The sequence below is a fragment of the Dromiciops gliroides genome, chromosome 2 (assembly GCF_019393635.1).
Source record: "Dromiciops gliroides isolate mDroGli1 chromosome 2, mDroGli1.pri, whole genome shotgun sequence".
Classification (NCBI taxonomy): Eukaryota; Metazoa; Chordata; class Mammalia; order Microbiotheria; family Microbiotheriidae; genus Dromiciops; species Dromiciops gliroides.
Genome location: NC_057862.1, coordinates 278,377,885 through 278,392,152, shown reverse-complemented (window position 1 = coordinate 278,392,152; position 14,268 = coordinate 278,377,885). Strand labels below are relative to the sequence as shown.

Sequence of the window (14,268 nt, the reverse complement as noted above, 5' to 3'; positions counted from 1 at the left end):
AGGGTCACACAGCTAGTAAGTGTTAAGTGTCTGAGGCCATATTTGAACTCAGATACTCCTGAATTCAGGGCTGGTGCTTTATCCACTCCGCCATCTAGCTGCCCCCTACCTATAGACTTTTGACTAGTCACTTACCTGTCTTAGTCTCAGTTTTCTAATCTGCAAAATGAGGGAGTTTTTCTAGATGGGTCTAGAAGAGCCTATGAAGTCCTTTTCATATCTAAATCTGTCATCCTATGATAAGGATAGTTAGCCAACTAAATGATAGAACATAGATTGTGAGCTTGCAGGAACCTTTATGCCTATCTAGTCCAACCTGCACACAAAAGGAGAATTCACTATACCATATGCAACAAGAAGATTCATAGTGAGGGAGGAACCTACCATCTCTCCAGGCCACTCATTCTATTTTTGGATAGTTCTAATCATTAAGAAGGTTTTCCTGACATCAGGCCTACATTGGACACTTTACTGTTTCCACATCTTGATCTTTGTTTTGCCTTCTGGGGGAACAGAAAAAATGTAATCTCTCCTTCATGTGATGACTCTTCAAATGTTTGAAGTTGCCATCATTTCATTTCTTCCCCCAAGTCTTTTTTTCCCACTCTAGGTTTAATATGTCCAATTCCCTTAACTGATAACACTCTAAGGTTTTATCTAGATCTATGGTATCGTGTGGAAATGTCCACAATTGAATCACAGTATAATAATAATAATAATAACAACAATAATAATCTGGCATTTTATAGCATGTTAAAATTTGCAAAGCACTTTACACAATCAGCTCATTTTAGCCTCATAACAATACTGTAAGTTAGGTGCTATTAATAATCTCATTTTAAAATGAGGAAACTATGGCTTAGAGTGATTAGGTCAATTGTCTATAGTTATATGGCCAGTAAGTGTCAAAAGCTGGACTCGAACTCCAATCTTCCTGACTTCAAGTACAGCACTCTACCTACTTCACCATCTGACCTTGCTTTTCTGTGTTTGCAACAAATATTGGGTTTGTTTATTGAAATTTAAATAGAAATTCACTTAATTCACCAAAGCATTCACTTTAATTTTTCTAGTGGAGGAATGTAAATGGAAGATTCTCAGAATATGAAGGAACTGGAAGACATTTAATCAACCAATAACCAAAAAAGATCTCTACAACACATACTACAGATGGTCATGCAGCCATTGTTGAAGACCTCTACCCATTACCACTTGAATAGCAGCCCATTGTGCTTTTGGGCAGCTCAAAGGTTTTGGAAGTTTATCTTTAAATAGAACCTAAATCTGTCTCTCTTTTATTGCACCTAATGTCCCTAGTTTGTTATCTCTGGTCAAACAGAACTAGCCTAATACCTCTTGCACAAGACAGTCTTTGATATTTTAGTAAAGATATCATGCATTGTAAATTTCCCTTCCACATGTCCTCTCCTCCCCAAGCCTTCTCTTTTCCAGGCTACAAATCTGCAGTTCCTTCAATTAAGCCTAATATAGTATAGACTCAGGGCTCTGTGTCAACCCTAGTTGCCCTCCTTTGGAAGTTTTCCAGCCTATCAATGTAACCCCCAATGTGTTAAGGAGTAGTATGAAGGTTGTTATCAATTAATTTTCTGAATCTTGCTGATAAGGGGTGATCCCCTAATGGTTTGGGTCCTTTAGTAATCCTGAAGACTATTCACTCTTCTTGATCCACTGTAATCTAATCAATCAATCAATTTGGCCCTTCTTGATATGTTAGAGGTCAAGAAATCATGTCTTGCAGTCTAAAGTCCCTTCTAATGGATGATGTTTCAACTCTACTTGGTGAGCTAAAGATAAAAGTATATAGCATTCCTTCTTACCAGAGTTGGGGTGCTTACTACTTAAACAATTCCCTTGAAGAGTGAAAGATGTAAAGGAATATATTAGTAGCACTACTGAAGTGATGACCCAAAGTCCCATGAATGGATTAATTTGGAGAGAGGGGTGGGGGTGGGGGGGAGACTTACCTTTTTGACCTCGTACTTAATGGCAAGCTTGATTCGGCTGAGACTTGGACGATGATGATCGGCCCAGACTTGGATGTTCACGTCCCCATTTAAAATTGCCTCCACTTCTTCTGTGTCCCTGCAGAGGTCCAGCACACCCACCACAAAATCCTTGCATTGCATAGATAACTTCCTGTAATCATTCTAGCAAAATAAAGAGAAATCAGGGGTGTTTAGCACTGGGCTATAGAGATGCAGTCATCCAGGGCAGGAATGCAAATCCATAGCTTCTTGAGGACATTCTAGGGAACATGATTGCATTAAATGAAGAGAGAGAAAAGAAGAGCAATGATTCTTTTTCAGGTGAAAATAATTTAGGCGACTAATTCCTATTAGGGGAATGAGAGTTCTTAGAGGTCATCCAGAGAATCTTCATTCTATAAAGGCAAGAATATTACATTTGCAGTTAAATGACCTGGGCTCTTATGCTGATGCTTGACATATTCTATCTGTCTGATATTGGCCAAATCATTTCCCCCCTCTGGATCTGTTTCCTCATCTGGAAAATGAAGGTGTAGAAAAGACTTCTTTTAGCTCTAAGACCTGTGATCTGCCACTTACTGACTAGATTTGTGATTTGATAAATAAATATATGTATGTATATATGTAAATATATACACACATATACATATATGTATGGATATATATATGTCCATATATACATATATACAGGTGTGTATTCACACATGTGTGTAATGCACAAAATAATTGACAGGCTCCACCGTCACCAAAACAATCCAGCTTTTTAATTTGAAATTGGAAAGATGCGGGATTGACAAAACCATGTACAGGTGTATATTGTTTTCCATCATATGTGCATTTCTGAAAGATATAAACTGGACCTATGAAGCCAAATTGTATTTTAAAGGCACCATTTCTTAGAAAAAACGAAAGAAAGAAATCACATTTAAAAAGTCAATGATCAGGGGCAGCTAGGTGGCACAGTGGATAGAGCACCGGCCCTGGAGTCAGGAGTACCTGAGTTCAAATCCGGCCTCAGACACTTAACACTTACTAGCTATGTGACCCTGGGCAAGTCACTTAACCCCAATTGCCTCAGTAAAAAAAAAAAAACAAAAAAACAGTCAATGATCCTCCCTTAATTTATTTACTTGCTATGGAAGGAAAATCCATCTACATGAAAAGAGCACTGGATTTGAAGTCAGGGGATGAATAGTCAAACCTTGACTCTTATTTAGTACTTGTGTGGCCTTAAGGAGGTCACTTCTCCTCTCAATTCATGTCTCTATCCAGTGGCGGAGTTGGGCTATATCATCTCAAGGATCCTTCCAACTCTGACTGATTCTGTGGTCCTGAGGACTAGTTTTTTGCACATTTTTTTTTCCTAAAGTTCGGGATATTTGAACCACCCTTCCCCTTGGTATTTACTGTATTAAGGCAATACTTCTTCTTTTTTATTTAGTGAGGCAGTTGGGGTTAAGTGACTTGCCCAGGGTCACACAGCTAGTAAGTGTTAAGTGTCTGAGGCTGGATTTGAACTCAGGTACTCCTGACTCCAGGGCTGGTGCTCTATTCACTGCACCATCTAGCTGTTCCGGCAATACTTCTTTTTCAGGATAGACTGATAACCTGCCTCTTTCTCACTCTTCCTCCCCCTTTTCCCATTTCATTTTCATTTTGTTTTCTTTTGCATTTCAGGTAAGAATCTCCAATGTGTGTAAATACCTTTACAAAATATGGTTCCCTACCCCCATAACCTCCTAGTTTGCAGCAAAGAAAAATCTCATTCCCTTGAGGTTCCTTTGCCAGTGAGTAGATAGCCTCTGGGGCTTCTTCCAACTCTAATATTCTGGGATTCTGTGATCAAAGTTGAAATGAATTTATCCAGCGACTACAGGAGAAGTTAAATGTCACTTTCACTTTTAGCTGCTGTCAACAACTCTGGTTGTTAAAAGGAAAAAAAAGGAAAAAAGAAGAAAAAAAAGGACTATCTTGCTTGCCAAAAAATCTTTTTTTCTTCCAAGCATATATTTGAAAGTGGACCAGGCCACTATGGACTTGTTCACTGACTCTCAGTGCCTTTCACAGAAAGTTACATTAAAATGTCATTTTGCATTAGAAATAGGAGTAAGTAAATATTTATTTACCAAGACAAAGACTAAGAAGATTTGAGATGGATTGGTTTCCTTTAACTGTTATTCACATCTCTACTAGGAGTCAATTATCTTGACACGATAAAGAAGAAATCGAGGCTATTTCAGCCCAACAGAACAAGCAGTGCCCTCCCCTGCCTCACTTTCCTTGCCCATTTTGTTCCCAATGTCTATAATGCTCTTCCTCTTCACCCATTGAATTACTAACCATCCTTTAAAACTCAAACTCAAATGCCACCTCCTCTTTGAAACCTTTCCTGATGTCCCCAGGTATTCCTTTGTACCTCTCATAGGACACGGTTGTATATCTGTCTCATGCACTTAGAAAATAGTGCAGATTAGAGTTGTGTGGTTGTCTCATGCTTATAACATAATATAAGTTCCAAGAGAATGGGAGACATAGTTTATTTAAACAGTATTTCTCCCTATGTGGCTGAATACACTGTTCTACACACAGCCATGCTAAAGAATTGTTGGATGAATAAATGAATAAATTTAAATAGATTATACAATAAAAAGTCCATCTAATCATGAAGGTTTGGGAAAAGTATCAGTTGTACCCATAATACTCTACAAAACACATGGGGCTGTTGGGAAAAAGAGCTTGAGATCTGGGCAGGGGGGCATGGAATAGTAAGAAAAGTCAACTAAGTGAAAGAAAAGCAGCATGATGAATAGAGTACTTGACTTGACTTAAAATTCTGATTCAAATGTTGACCAGGTGTGTGACCCTGGAGAAGTCTCTCAACCTCTCCTGGCCTCAGTTTCCTCATCTGTAAAATGGAGATAATAAGAACATCTATCTCACAGGATTGCTGTGAAGATTACGTATTCTTAAAATGTGTATAAAGCACTTTACAAACTTTAAAGTGCTACATAAATGGTTGTTCCTGTTGGTCAGTCATTTCAGTCATGTCCAACTCTTTCTGACCCCATTTGGGGTTTTCTTGGGAAAAATACTGGAGTGATTTGCCATTTCCTTCTCCAGTTCATTTTATAGAAGAGGAAACTGAGGCAAACGGGGCCAAGTGACTTGCCCAGGGTCACACAGCTAGGAACTATCTGATATGCCAGATTTGAACTCAGGAAGATGAGTCTTCCTGACTCCAGGACCAGTGCTCTACCCACTGCGTCACCTAGCTTCCCTACATAGATGGTAGCTATTATTATTGGACGAGCTGCCTTTTATAGCTATTGATTCTCTATTGCTCACCTTCATTTTTTTTTTTTTTTGCAGGGCAATGGGGGTTAAGTGACTTGCCCAGGGTCACACAGCTAGTAAATGTCAAATGTCTGAGGCTGGATTTGAACTCAGGTACTCCTGAATCCAGGGCCAGTGCTTTATCCACTGCTCCATCTAGCTGACCCCGCTCACCTTCATTTTTTGTTGTTTGTCCTTCATTCTTGAAGAAGACTATGACATCAGGAGGTGATGTCATGACTTGCACTGAATTGGATTTAAGTGAAGGAGGGCTGTGTGAAGTCACCAGCCTCATTCTCTCTTTCAGAGAGAATATATATCTAGAATATATATCTGGCTCCAGCGGCAAGACATACATCAGAACAACTGGATGTTTGAGGCAATCAGAGGTCAAATGACTTGCCCAGGGTTACACAGCTAGTAAGTGTCAAGTGTCTGAGGCTGCATTTGAACTCAGGTTCTCCTGATTCCAGGGCTAGTGCTCTATCTATTGTACTACCTAGCTGTCTCCCCCTACCACTTCATTCTATACAAGTGAGTCAGTGAAGACACAGGAGAAGGAAAGACCTGGGAGGCCTTCTAGGATTCTGTTTTGGCCCAATGGAATGAAGCTATACCAATTATCTAACCACAGATCTATTTTCTGCAATTCATACTCCCAGAAAGTGAAGGGGAAGGGAATAAGTATTTATTAAGCACCACTATGTATTTTTTTTTTTTTTAGTGAGGCAATTGGGGTTAAGTGACTTGCCCAGGGTCACATAACTAGTAAGTGTTAAGTGTCTGAGGACAGATTTGAACTCAGGTACTCCTGACTCCAGGGCTGGTGCTCTATCCACTGCGCCACCTAGCTGTCCCCACCACTATGTATTTACCAGGTATTATGCTGAACACTTTTACAAATGAGATCTTATGGGATCCTCACAACAACCCTGCAAGGTAGATGATGTTATCTCCACTTTACAGTTGAAGAAAATGATACAAAAAGAGGTTAAGTGATTTGTCCAGGACCAGAGACATAGTAAATATCTAAGGCTGGATTTGAACCCAGGTCTTCCTGACTCCAGGCTTAGCACATATCCGCTGTACCATTTGGATAGGTTATCATAGAATGATCATCTTTAGAGCTAGAAGAGACTGAGAAGAGTTGTCTTATCATTTTACAGATAAGAAATTTAAGTCTCACAGAGGTTCAGGGACTTACATTAAGCTCACATAGTGTTGAGTAGAGTTTTGTCCTTGCCATTTGACTTAAACAGATTTCTTTCTGCAAAACTAGGTGCTTCATGACTTCTTTTCACCCTTTGACACTTTGTTCATTTTCACCCTACATATTCTCTTCTCTCTCTCTCTGATGGTTCTTTTCCTACCTTCCTGAGTGCTTCTTCTCACACTACTTTGCTGATCATCTTTCATATAATGACCCCTAATTGTGGGCACACCCCAAAGCTTCATCCTAGGCTCTCTTCTCTTTTCTTTCTACACTCTTTTGGGGACCGAGTCAGAGTTTAAATCTATATATTTAGCCCTAATATTTCTCCTGAGCTACAGTCCCTATACATAAGCTGCACATTGGACATTTTAAATAAGTTGCTAGATTTTCCATAGTCATCTCAAACTCAATATGTCCAAAAGCACTTTCTCCACAAATATAACCCCTCTTCCAAAACTCCCTATTTCTTTTGAAGACACAAACATTCTTCTAACTTTCCAGATTTGCAACCATGGTATTTTCTTAAACTCTGTCATTTTCATTCACCCCATGTATTCAATCAGTTGCCCAATTCTATCATTTCTGGCTTCCTAGTCTTCCTGCTTTCTCTACCTCTACAGCCACAGGCCTAATTCAAGCTTTTATCACTTCTCATTATCTTTTTTTTCTGGGGCAATAAGGGTTAAGTGACTTGCCCAGGGTCACACAGCTAGTAATCATCAAGTGTCTGAGGCCACATTTGAACTCAGGTCCTCCTGAATCCAGAGTCAGTGATTTATCCACTGCACCACCCAGCTGCCCCTACTTCTATCACTTCTCACTTGTCCTGTTGCCATTGCCTACTAATTGTTCTTTTGGTCTCAAGTCTCTCTGCTTCAACCCAAGTGTTAAATGTCTGAGGCTGGAATTGAACTCAGGTCCTCCTGACTCCAGGGCCGGTGCTTTATCCACTGTGCCACCCAGCTGCCCTTCATTTCCACATTTAAAGACATTTACAACCTGTCTCTAGACAACCTTTCCAAACTTAGGAAATCTATCCCCTGCATATATAATGTGATCCAGCCTAATCTGTCTTCCTCCTCTTCCTCCTCCATGACACTTCATCTCCTCTCTCTGGCCTCAGCTCCATTTCATTACCTCCTTTCCTCTGCCTCTTAGAATCCCTTGTTTCTTTCAAGGCCCTTTACATGATGGTTTTACTGATTTCAGCAACATCTAGCACTTTTCCTCTTAAATGATTATGATGCTATTATGTATATAACTATGTGTGCATGATATCTTTCCCAGCTAGATTGTAAGTTTACTGAGGGCAGGGACTGTTTCATTTTTACCTTTGTAGCCCAAGTTCCTACTATGCAGCATTGGCCACATAGTAGGCATTTAATCAGTTCTCATTCTTAATAAATTCTGATGCCATGATGCTTTAACATGTTATTGCCCCTTATCAAACCTCTTTCATTATCTTCTGCTCGAAAGCTATGGTTTTGTTTTGTTTGTTTGTTTCTCCTGCTCTATGAAATAAATACCACCCACATTTCTTAGACCTCATCAGTGTCTTTATCAGAGAAAATCCTTCTCTAGAACTAGACAGGGATCCCTCTCTGTAGAAAGGTAGATCAAGGTGAAATTGGGAGAGGGCTGAGCATAACAGATGCCACAGCCAGGTCTTGCCAAGTCTTAACCAGAACTCACCTTCCATGCAACTATTGGTTCCATGCTCTGGCAAAACAATGCCAAAGCCTCCCATTGTTTCTCTTTTCTGGCTTTAATATGGTCTCTATTTCTGCTGAAAGGTTCATGTTTCATGCTAGACATTTATTTCCATTTCTTCCTTAATGAGGGACAGTCTCATGTTTATAATTATTCATAAACATGATTTATAATCATTTAGATTTTTCTGAACAACAACATCAACAAAAATCACAATTAGCCCTTTATTAATAAACAGAGATTAGAAGAATTCTTGTCCAAAAGAAGTCTGAAAGGTTAGCTGGTAATGACCTAGGGAACAACTCTGTTTGGAGAGTTATCTGAGTATGACTGTGGATTAGACAATTAAAGTCAGGGCACAGGCTTGTTATGAATTACAATTGCTCTAATACTTTTTGCAACCATCTTTTTTTTTTTTTTTTTTTTTTTTTTTTTTTTTTTTTTTTAGTGAGGCAATTGGGGTTAAGTGACTTGCCAAGGGTCACACAGCTAGTGTTTGTTAAGTGTCTCAGGCCGGATTTGAACTCAGGAATTCCTGACTCCAGGGCCAGTGCTCTATCCACTGCACCACCTAGCTGCCCCAGCAACCATCTTAATAATGATCTATTAAAGGAAAGGCAGTGTTCGTTGGAATGCAGCAATCATTGGGTCTCATAATGAGAGTGAGCTCCAAGGATCATGGCAGTTTTCCTAGCTGAGGATGAAGCTTCATATATCCTGCATCTAAAGCCTTGAGGATGTCTTTAAAAATGTTTTTCTTAGCAATACACACACACATACCCACCCACACCCACCTACCCACACAAACACACACACACACACACACACACACACACACACCGCCACTAGGAAAGTAAGAGATTCAATTCTAGACAATTGTGATTACCTTGGGGGCTTTTATTAGAACTTATATCAAGCAAAACTACAGCTAAAGACCCAACCACCTTTAATCACTGATGTTAGTTCTGAGAGTTGAGCTGCTCTTTTTCTTCCTTCCTCTGTTTTCTCTATGAAAGAACCAAGAGGCAGTGAAATGTCTAGAAAGTAGGCATCTAAGAGGAAAAGGAAGAACATATCCTGTGGTCAGGATAGTCCACAGCTAGGTATTCAACTCTTGAACAGGCAAGAATTGACTTTCTGTTTCCCTGGTTCTATGATCAGCAAAGTACAAAGGGATCAGAAAAAAATATATATGTATAGATAGATAGTGTTCTTATTAGCTCTATGTATTTTTTGATATGAACATAGAGCTTGCACAGAAAGAAGTTCTAGAATCTTCTCTCTATCATTGTCAACAAGCATGCATGACTATTTTCTGTGTTTTTTAAAAAAAGTTATATTGTTGACTTTTGTTTTCATGGTGGTCATTTCTGTATATCCCCCTGTACCATTCCATGCCAGATGGAACCCTCTGTTATAACAAAGAAAAATAGTTAAGCACAAACAACTAATATATTGACTTTATATTACAATTTATTCAATATTCTGCCAGAGTGGGTCTGTAGCTCCTTACTTAGTGTAATGAAATGTTTCATTATTCATTCCCTGGGACCATGATTGGCTTTTAAGTTAGTCAGACTTAGGCTCCCTTTCAGTAATGTTTCAATTTACATCATTGTAGTCACTGTGAATATTATTCTTCATGTTCTGCTTATTTCGTTTCAGTCATAGGGTTTTTGTGAGACATACATTCCGGTAACAACTAATGAATATTTTGTTTAAATATATTTCTTGGGGCATTTCCACATACCATCCTTAGGACATTGCTGTCTTGATGGGCTGAACAAGAAGTAAGCTGCTTCACAGGGTAGCCAATCTCCTTTCCTAAGACCAAACATTATCTGATTTTGAATGCACTCAACATCTGGTCTCCCCCCAAGATTTTTCTTGCTGACCTAAGGCTAAAGATCATGCCTACAAAACTAGAGCCCAATAATTGCTGCTTTCTGATCTTCCTGTTCTGGGAATTTAAGCTGCACTCTGGGAAACACTTGGGCACTAGATGATAAGGGGTGAAATATTTGAAATCAGAGGGATCGAATAGGTCCTCCAGAATAAACAACTATTGCATAATTTCAGGTGCCAGAACAACATCATAGTCATTATCCCTGACTAGTTTACAAGCTTAAATAGCTTATTCTTTTCCCTCAAGCTCCTGCTAGAAAGAAAGCAACATTTCTTGCTTTCCAGAAAGTCTTTATTGGTTGTAAGACCCTGGGCAGGGCACTTAGCTCTTCAGTGCTCTAGACAGTGTTCCAAGAATATAAATTGCAGGGAGGTTGCCAGCCAGCTTTTGGTAAAGGAAATTTTTTCATCTGGGAGTTTCCTATGTCAGTAAATTCATGGGTCCAACTCTTATCCCTAACTAGTTAATTTAAAAAAGAAATCAATAAAACTAGTCGATTGGGTAAATGAAATTAAAGTGAATTATATGAATTCTGGGAAAAAATATTGAATGACACCTACTTTGTAGGGTGAATTGCTGTGAGACTGAATAGTCAGTCAACTTGGTCCACAATAACCAGACACCCTATGTATATGTATGCTTTGGCTTTTACCTCAAAGAATGAGCAGCAGTGCAGCTAAGGAATGAATTCAGTAGAAAACTACAGAACTAGAATAGATGGCTCATGACACTGAGCTGCTCATGCTAAGGCATCCCTTTGATCTATAGAATTTTGGAAGTCCATGACCTGCCAAAGATGACATTCTGGAGCATATATGTATTTAAGAGCATGGAGGTGTGTGGATATGAATGTATGCCTATACTTGTGCTTACTATACACCTAAACTCTGTGTGTAGTTTAGGGCATGTGTATGGCTTACAAAAATAATTTGTGTTCAAATGTATATTGATGTGAGTCAGAGGTGAGACTTAGGTCTTTTTCTTTTTTGGTGGGGCAATGAAGGTTAAGTGACTTGCCCAGGGTCACACAGCTAGTAAGTGTCAAGTGTCTGAGGCCAGATTTGAGCTCAGGTCCTACTGAATCCAGGACTGGTGCCTTATCCATTGGCCCACCTAGCCGCCCCCTGAGACTTTGGACTTATTGGATGACTTTCTATCCATTAAACTATGCTTTCTGTCATGAAGTAAATGTATTTGTTATTGTCATTGTCGAATCATTTAGTTGCAACTGACTACTCATGACCACGATGCTGTCCATTTGCTTATGTTTGCATATGTGTGTGTACAGGTATATGTGTATTCCTATGTTATGTGTGCCCACAAGTGCTTCATGTGTACACGATACAATCAAAATTTGACATAATTTTTTATTAAAATACTTTTCCGCTTTTTATTTTTGTTTTTGTCTGGACCCATGGTTTCATTTTTCAGGGAAAATGATGATAAAGATGGCCATTCAGTAGTAATTAATTTACAGTCTTAAAAAGTAGATTAGAGTACTGAGAGGTGCAGTGTTCTATCCAGAGTCCCATAGCCAATCTATGTGAGCAGCTCTTATTTTTCAAGTTATCAAAATGAAAGAAATTGAAAGGATGCAAATGAAGGGTTTAACTTATTTGCTTGTTTTGGTTTCTTTGAAAGATGAGCACATATGGGTGTGGAGGGAGGCCAGGGAAGGGGACAGGCATATCTCTAAAATGACCATTTCTAAAAGGTTCAGGGCCTGCAATTATGTGGTCACTGCCATTATGTACTGACTAAATGATAATGATACCTTAGCTTGTTTCATGCTTTTATGTTTTTCAAAGTACTCTTACAACCATTATCTCATTTGATGTTCACAGCAGCAATGTGAGGTCAGCAGCACAGGTATTATTATCGTCATCTGAGAGATGAAGAAATTGAGTGGAGGGGACTTAGCTAAGTCAATACTAGAAGTCAGATCTTCTGACTCTACAGCCAGAGCTCTTGTCACGATGACAATTTGCTTTCTACATGTCACACAGCCTCCCGAATACATATTTTCATGTCTGTTCCATGATTCAAAGACCCTAATAATCCTATGGGACAAATAATAGAGCACAAAATTTAGAAATCCGAGGAACTGAAAAAAATCCCCATTTATAACAAAATCTGTTTTCTGGGACCTTATCTCCAAAAGAATTTGTTGCAATGACATTCATGGAAATGGTAAATGATGAATAAAGTAGTTGAGGGCTTCATACCCAGAGTCCTGTATATAGGAGCATTTTCTTCCCCAAGTAGTTGATGGCACATAGAAAAATAAAATAATATGTAGGGGCTGTGTGAAATGTAATTGCAAGGTCACTGTAATTGCCTTAGGAACACTTTTCTCTGCAAGCTGGGTTCACAATGCAAACCCAAATGAGCAAATACTTACCTTCACCAATGGTATCACAGCAAATGGATTTGCATATGATTATGAAAAAAGTTATAAACAGTTTTTAAAAAAGGTAATTTTGTTTATTAAAAATGGAAAGAAACAAAAGGGGATGGGAGGAAGAATAAACAGGAGCTAAATAGTAGAGTTGGTAATACCAGTCAACCTTGAACCCAAATGACTATGGACTTAGATCCCAATATGAGAATTAGGTTTTCAGTGTCCTGATCCATGCAAAGTACATTTCTTTTTGATTAATCATCATAAATCATATCAGTTTACAGAATTATTGGACTTTATTTTATACATTTAGACCTAGAAGGTGTTTTGATCTCATATTGTATTGTTGAATTTCCTTATTTGACAGACAAGAAAACATATTTCAGAGGATCATAGTTCTGTAACTAGAAGGGACTTTAGAAGTCATGGAGTTTCATTCCCCACATTTTCAAGATGAGGAAACAGACTGAGAGAGGTAAAGTGATTCCTGTAGGGTTAAACAGGGAGTATGTGTTGGAATGAGGACAGCAGTCAGGTGTTCCTGATTCTAGCACTTTATTTTTATTTTGTATATATCCTTGTTTTTAAAAAGTGTTTCTTTTAAGCAACAGATTGTGGGGGTGTTTTCTATCCAATATGTCACTTTTTTATCTTATTGGTTTAGTTATTCCATTCATATTTAATATTAGGAGATTTAGGTTGATATTTTCTAGCATTTGTCTTTAACATATCTTTTTTCAAATTAGAATTTGAATTCTTCCTCTCTAAAACAGAACTAAGTCCCTTCAGTTAATTTAATTTATTTTAAAGCAACCCTATTCTGACTGGCTTTCTTCCCCTTCTTCTTCCCTTTCCTTTTTGTTACATTTTTCCTTTTGTTTTGGAGTTAAAACTTAACCTAATAGCCCCTTTGTCTTTCTTGCTTTTATCTAGTTATTTAATTCCTCCTCTGTTTATTTTTTTCCCTTTTTCAGTTAAGTAGTCAAGTAAAATTCCCTTTATTTTCTTCCTCTTCACTTGTTTGGCTCATTAGTTTTTGTTGTTGTTGTTGTTGTTGTTGTTGTTTTTGTTTTGTTTTTGTTTTGCAGGGCAATGAGGGTTAAGTGACTTGCCCAGGGTCACACAACTAGTTAAGTGTCAAGTGTCTGAGGCTGGATTTGAACTCAGGGAGTTCTAAATCCAGGGCTGGTGCTTTATATACTGTGCCACCTAGCTGCCCCTGGCTCATTAGTTTTTAACATTTAATTTTCAATGCCTTTAAAAATATTTCTTTCCTTCTTCATTATTTATTTTCTATTCTAGATTATCCTTTATTTTTTTTTAAACCTCACTCGTGGCCTTATACTTATGTAGTTCTTTAGTTTTTATATTCCTCATGGAATTAAAGTTTCTAAGGTACCTATTTTGAATTCTTTCTTCAATATAGTTTCTATGTTATTGTCTTCTTGATCTTAAGCACTGTTTCTCCTTCTTTATTGTGCCTCACTCTTAGAAATACATATTCCTGGAAATGATAGAAAGGATATTTGTCTGCTGTTAGGAATTTTCCTATGTCTTTGATTTTGTCATTCATTATTCACTTCATGTTCATTTGTCTCAACATAAATATTTACCATGAAATCTCCTTTCTTGGGTTCATGCCTTCCAACTCTTCTGGGTGTCAGTTGTACCCCACTCCTCCAGCTCCAATTCTCCTTCT

The 14,268-nt window shown here is 38.3% G+C and overlaps 1 protein-coding gene across 1 annotated transcript in view; it reads right to left on the bottom strand.

The window, feature by feature from the left end:
- TRPC7 (transient receptor potential cation channel subfamily C member 7) overlaps positions 1-14,268 on the bottom strand; it is a 262,244-nt gene that overhangs the window by 168,370 nt on the left and 79,606 nt on the right. Inside the window, exon 3 of the mRNA XM_043980053.1 lies at positions 1,986-2,168. Coding sequence (XP_043835988.1) covers positions 1,986-2,168 — 183 coding nt within the window. The remainder of the gene's footprint in view (positions 1-1,985; positions 2,169-14,268) is intronic.